Here is a 6979-nt window from a genome sequence, read left to right as displayed (position 1 = left end):
AAGTTCAAAATTCTTTCCATGCAATTTTCTCACTGCTATCACATGAAGCCAAATGACCTTACTAGCTCAACAGAGGTTGTTAGCTGATACCCTGAAATACCCTGAAACATGGAGAGCTCTCTGCTGGGAAAAGGGGAAATAGCAATTAGGGTAAACTGAAACAGAAGAATATCTGTCTGTATTATTTCTGGCTACAGACAGATGTTTCCAATCTCTCATGTTCAGTCTGAAAAGAAACGCATCCAAGACAGTGTGTTTGTGTGTAGGTGGGAAGGAAAGAACATACATTTATTTTCAAACAAAAGTTGCTATTTGTTTATAAGACACCTCTGTTGACTTAAATAAGCACAGCTGGCTCGATACATCATTATACACATGTTATCACACATTCAGAAAGCTTCTGAGAAGATATATTGAGACAGGTTTCTCTTGTGGCTCAACTGGATCTGAGAAAAGAACAGAAGAAATTACACACTTGATTTATGGCTGCTGGTCACCCACAAATGTACGTGCTGGCTGTGTAACTGGGGAGGCAGGACAGCTAGGCTGCTTTCCCCTCTTGGCTAATGTGGTTTGGCTCAATAACTAATCCTTTATCACTCCCAGAGTCTCCTCAATCTGTAGAAAACGTTCACGAATTTCAGAAAAGAGATGAACAGGCCAACTGCAAAGCTCAACCTCAGAACTACCACATCTCCAAGTCAAAGATCAAGCCACGGAAAGGGAAGCATGTCCCATTGTTTTAAATACTGGGCAGCAATACTAATGACCAGCCATCAACTAGCTCTGTGACAAGCTACCATTAACTAGCCACAGGGCAGGCTACTTTTAATCTCTCAAGAAACATACAAAATAAGGGGTTTTGAGCTCATGGAAGCTATAATTTTATCTGAAGATATATCTCTTGTGATTATGTCTATCCTTTGTGGATTAAATGTTCAGTAATAACAATTCTGATGACCGTTACTGAACACCATATTAGAGATCAGACCTCAGAAAAACAGATCCAGACTGTTGTGATTTGGAATAAAATTGCCCAAGGAAGGTTCAAGTCCAACTGGGCTCTTCCTGATCTACTTCCACCCTACTCCCCTACCCGAAGATACAGCAACCCAGTGGCAAAGAAACAAAGACCAGACAATGTGGTCCCTCTGCCAAATGACAGCAACAGATGTGAACCCTAAAACCTGAAGAATCAATAAAAAAGGATTTTCTTACTTCAAATATTCTCTTCAGAATTCTGAGTAATGGTGCAACCTGAAAAAGTAAAAGACAAATTATCTAAATAACTTTGAAATGATTACTCAGAGTACTGTCAATGAAAATGATGTTAGGAAGATTTTGGGGGGAAAAATGTAATCATAATCATTCTCACGGGGCAGCTAGGTTAAGACTTCTCAACCTGACATCCTGAAGGATCCTAAGGCTAATTCCTCAGATTTCAGTAAAAGCATTAAGCTTACTGCAAAGCATCAAATGGACTGTATGAAATACCTGCTCAGCCATACCCAGCAGACGTGTCAGTCCAAGCCACTTGCTAGAAATAGTCTCACTAGACAGCAATGCTCTCGAGAAAACTCTAATGGCCTCTGGTGCTTAAACTTAGAGGAAAGAGGATTCAATTATAATAAAACCAAAGCTTTGGGAGAGAATTTCTAGGTGCAGTAGGAACCTGCATTCTTTCTATAAAACCTGAACTGAAAGAATCACTCCAAAAATTACTGGGACTGAGAATGATGGGATATACCAATTTCCCAGTATATCCCATTTGCCTTTCAAAGTAGAACTTGAGACCATATTACTGTTTGCTATATCCTCTCTTCACAATTATCTCCTCAAACCCAATTTATAATCCTCCTTTTCTTCACACCTGATTTCAGTATTTTGAAAGCAGGCCTTCTCTGATACAAACATAAACACAGGGTCCTATGTAGCATTCACCACCAACACAAGGGAGCAAGGACAAGTGCTCTGAGTGAAGTCACAGGCTCCCAGCTCCTCAGCTCCCTGGGAAGAGCCGCCTTGTCACCTGTATCTTCTAGCAACTGTGCAACCAGGGTTGTTTGTTCCCGTTTTATAGCTAAGCATGCTGAGTGCAGAAAAGAAATGGACAGAGCATAACTTTTAGACATCTCTGTGGCTGACACCCTTATTTACAGCCTACAGCTGGCATGGAAGCAGGGAAAGCAGCACCTCTTTCCGAAAACAAATAAAACAAACAAAAAATCACTTAAATCTAGTGGAGTAAATAATGAATTGTCAAATCAGCAAAAGTTAATCTAAACAGAAACCACCAACATAGTAGCAGTACTTTTAAAGGGGCTACTCTTCCTCAAACTGACATTCTCAAAACGCAGCTTACCACTCCCAAATAAATTTTTTTTTAAAGATTTTAATCATTTATTTGACAAACAGTGATCACAAGTAGACAGAGAAGCAGGCAGAGAGAGAGAGAAAGGGAAGCAGGCTCCCTGCTGAGCAGAAAGCCTGATGCAGGGCTCGATCCCAGGACCCTGGGATTATGACCAGAGCCGAAAGCAGAGGTTTTAACCCACTGAGCCTCCAGATGCCCCCACCCAAATAAATACATTTTTTAAAAAATTAATAAATCTCCAGGTGAACTTTTCTGCTAGCCACATTTTATGGTAAAAAAAAATGCATTTCAGGGGCGCCTTGTTGGCTCAGTGGGTTAAGCTTCTCCCTTCGGCTCAGGTCATGATCTCAGAGTCCTGGGATCGAGTCCCGCATTGGGCCCTCTGCTTGGCAGGGAGCCTGCTTCTTCCTTTTTCTCTCTCTCTGCCTACTTGTAATCTCTCTCTGTCAAATAAATAAATAAAATCTTTCAAAAAAAACCAAACAAACTAAAAAAGAAAAATGCATTTCAGGGGCGCCTGGGTGGCTCAGTCAGTTAAGCATCTGCCTTTGGCTCAGGCAGGATCCCAGGGTCCTGGGATCGAGTCCCAAATCGGGGTCCCTTCTCCCTCTCCCATTCCCCCTGCTTGTATTCCCTCTCCGTCTCTTTGTCTGTCAAATAAATAAATAAAAACTTTTAATAAATAAATAAACACAATTTGTTAGATAATTAAGACAGTCCACTTAAACATGCTATAATTAATAATTTATCTGATTATTAATTAAATAATTAAAGTAGCTGATCAACAAGCTATAGAATTAATAAACTACATGTGAACACAGAACTGGGAATGTAACAACAGTATCTCTTTATATTTTCAGAAGGTGACAGGTATTTCTGATGTTTAAACATAAATAATACGCACCTATAGAGCAGGGCCTTGCCCTTTTCATTCCCCAAGGCAAAATACCCACTTCTGGGAGAAAAATCCATGGTATGAACAAGAGAAACAGTCTTCTTTTTAATGACTGGGAAGTTTGAAAATACTGTACAGGAGGGAAGGTGAACCTGTAGGAAATAACACAAAGCTTTAAATCACAACAACTGTGAACTCATCTTTCTTATATTTTAGGCTTCATCTATATTTCTGCTGGAACAAAAAGTTCATTTTCATTGCAGTACACACAATGTACAATTATCTCAAAGAACCAAAGTGTCCTGAAATTAAAATTGGCTTTTCCATGTGCTACTGACTGAGAGGGAAAGGAGGGAAGAGAAGAAAGGATCTCCTTGATCCTTCTAATCTAGCATCTAGCATGATGTCCTACGAGACTCTGGTGTTTGCTGAGTGAATTAAAAAAAAGAACACACTCAAGTAAAAAGTCAACAGCAGTACCCATTAATGTTCTAACTTAACAACCACAGCGAATACTACTAAAATTTGGTCACAGGACACAGATACTTTAATTATGAAGAGTCTGATTTTATATAACGGAGGCCCAGGAAAGGCGTACCCTACTATTCCAATAGCATATGATTTCCTTTCTACAATTTTCCTTTCCAACCTCTGTTATGTATTCTTTGCCTTTTCCAATCTCCTCTGAAGGACAAACTCATGAGAATACCTGATTCATCGAGTGCAACTGTGTTCTGATTTAAACAGAGCCAAAAGCTGACTTCTGGGCCACGCCTAGACGAGAGGAGGCACAGTCTCTTTCTCCAAGAGAGTCTACTTCTGGGGAAAAGGAGCCCAAGCCCCAGCCCAAGGCCGACACAAGCCTTCATCCAATTTGTGGATAAACCAAACCCAGGCATGAAAACAGTCACCTGAAGGAGACTGGAAGGTCAACAACTCTAGCTTTCAAATACCCTCCACATCTTCTAAAATACACAGCCCCTGGGGCACATGGGTGGCTCAGTGGATTAAGCCTCTGCCTTGGGCTCAGGTCATGATCCCAGGGTCCTAGGATCAAGCCCAACATCAGGCTCTCTGCTCAGTGGGGAGCCTGCTTCCTCCTCGCTCTCTGCCTGCATCTCTGCCTTCTTGTGATCTCTGTCTGTCAAATAAATAAATAAAATCTTAAAAACAAAACAAAACAAAACAGCCCCTTCGTGTTCCGGCACGCGCAGACAGCTATCACCCAGCTGTTCACCCTGGTGGTCTGTCACCCGCCACACTTTCAGATGAAGCTTTAAGACATTCAACCAAGGTGATTTTCACAGACCAGCCCTGGGTAAAACCCAGTGATATACACACCTAGTAAATAGGTTTTGATTACTCATTAGGCCCTCTTCCTTTTGGGAAGAGACCTACTGAGCCTTTCGTCAAGAAAGTACAGCGTACAGTGAATCTCCAAGTCATCTCGATTATTCTCGACTTTTCCAGAAAGCAGGTTCTTCCTGCACCGCATGGCATCAAGACAGAGCAATCAGTACTAACGAGAACTGTCTAGACCCATTAAAGCCACAGAGTTGGCAGTACCTGGACTTGATCTTCACATTTTTTTTTTTAAGATTTTACTTATTTATTTGACAGACAGAGATCACAAGTAGGCAGAGAGGCAGGCAGAGAGAAAGGAGAGGGGGAAGCAGGCTCCCTGCTGAGCAGAGAGCCCGATGCAGGGCTCAATCCCCGGACCCGGAGATCCTAACCTGAGCAGAGGCAGAGGCTTAACCCACTGAGCCTCTCAGGCACCCTTAGGGCTTGATCCCAGGACCCTGAGATCATGACCTGAGCAGAGGGAAAGGCTTATTAACCCACTGAGCCACTTGGGCACCCTTGATCTTCACTTTTAAACTTCTTAAAAACCACTCTCTATAAAGGTTCCTTGAAAAATTCATTAAAAAAAAGAAGTAGTACTTAATAAAGCAGAGTAATTATTTTAGGAAAGAAGCCACAATATAAATATTGCAGAATTTATTTACACTTAGTTTGGCAATGTGGAAATTATATGAATTTGGTTAAGTGGTTGGCTTCTCAATTGTGTTTTGCTTAGACTAGCGGAAATCTGCATCCTCCAAGCATGTGCCAACTTTGAACAGGTGATCTGAGGCCTCATGGGAACAGACAATCACGAAATCACCATTTCCTACAAGTGCCAACAAGAGGACTGTCCTATGTCCAACTTTTGCTTCCTCCCTATATGTCACCTGGTACTTGTACACTATGCCCCAGATATCTGCTCCTTAACTTTGCTGACGTGACTTTGAAGTCTCCGAAGCCGCTTTTCTGACTCTTCCAAAACAAAACAAACCAGAACCACCTTTCCACTTGAACGACTTCCTAAAGATAATTATATTAAACCACGCCCTTTATTTTCTAAACTAAATTAGAAAAAACAGTCTCTAATTTGGATTCATGTAACTTCATACTTGGGTCAATCTGCTTATTACAACTAGGGAGCTCAATGTGAGGCAAAAATTGGGGCAAAAAACACATCCATTTTTTAAAGCCCATTTTTACCAGAAGGTCACGGTGTTATTTTTGTAGCCAAATGAACAGAAGAGAGTATCAGAAATACTGTGGTAAATACACACACTTAATAAAGTATGTGATATAAATGGTGTCTCCTCACAACCCACACAACCATACACAGCAGCCCCAGCTTCACACAACAGGCCAGTGTGCTCCTTCTGATGGAGGAGAAACCCCACCTCATCAACAACTTATTTTTACATTTTACCTCCTCTAGATTTGAGTATCAAGAGCAAAAACATGTTTACAGTAGTCTCCCAAGAGACCCAGCTGTATCTATTTCTGAAGTTCCCCAGTGGAGTCTCCCCCTGAATCAGCACTTCTTCCCTCGGACAAACTCTCACCTGCTGAGAGGAAATTCTCTTTATGGCCCTTGTATTAAAAGCTATTATTGAACTGTTAATTTAAAAAAAACCCATGGGCTCCTCAATGGCTCAGTCGATTAAAAGGCCAACTCCTAATTTCAGGTCAGGTCATGATACCAGGGTTGTGGGATCGAGTCTCTCCCTCCCTCTGCCCGTACCCCCTACCCCTGCCCTGTGCTTGTGCATGCTCTCTAAAATAAATAAATCTTTAAAAGGGGAAAAAAACATAAAAACCTAACTTCTTTACCTCAGAAAGTTCGCTTTCCCTCCAACACCATATCTGTCATTACATTTAAGGGCCCAGGTATCAAAATTCAACAAGTAAAAAGCTCACTTATCCTTATTTAATGGATAAGAAGCTCCACAACTTCCTACTACATCAAAGACTGTAGATGCAGTAACAATTTAACTTCTGTGTCTCTTACCGGTGCAACGGCTCCGGTGCAACGGCTCGGATTTACATTCACTGCTTTATGCTGGGATAACAGAGCTGTTTGGATCATTCTGAGACTGCATTTAATGACACTAAGGCTGTTTCACTGAGGCATTCTGAGGCTGCCATGCCTGGCTTCTTTCCATTAGATATTATGGTTGACTACCATTTAAAAAATGGGATTTGGCTGTTACTAATGAATTCCTTGTGTGATTTTGCCACAGTAAAAAAACCATAAATGCTGCCGTGATCACTGAAGCAAACGAGGCAGAACTAACTACTAGGCGTCTCGCAAAATGTATTGTGTCAACAGGAGGTGGATCCCATGGTTTTCTAAAACAATTTACTACCAT

The 6979-nt window shown here is 41.4% G+C and overlaps 1 protein-coding gene across 1 annotated transcript in view; it reads right to left on the bottom strand.

The window, feature by feature from the left end:
• Positions 1–255: 255 nt before the first annotated feature.
• The window catches only part of UTP18 (UTP18 small subunit processome component), a 41059-nt gene continuing 34335 nt past the window's right edge, over positions 256–6979 (bottom strand). The window contains exons 12-14 of the mRNA XM_004764856.3: positions 3279–3421; positions 1219–1257; positions 256–446 (exon numbers count right to left, since the gene is read on the bottom strand). Of these exons, the coding sequence (XP_004764913.1) occupies positions 1233–1257; positions 3279–3421 (168 nt within the window). The 3' untranslated portion in view covers positions 256–446; positions 1219–1232. The remainder of the gene's footprint in view (positions 447–1218; positions 1258–3278; positions 3422–6979) is intronic.

The sequence above is a fragment of the Mustela putorius genome, unplaced genomic scaffold (assembly GCF_011764305.1).
Source record: "Mustela putorius furo isolate JIRA1106 unplaced genomic scaffold, ASM1176430v1.1 tig00003962_pilon_pilon_pilon, whole genome shotgun sequence".
Lineage (NCBI taxonomy): Eukaryota > Metazoa > Chordata > Mammalia > Carnivora > Mustelidae > Mustela > Mustela putorius.
This window is presented reverse-complemented; position numbering and strand designations above follow the sequence as displayed.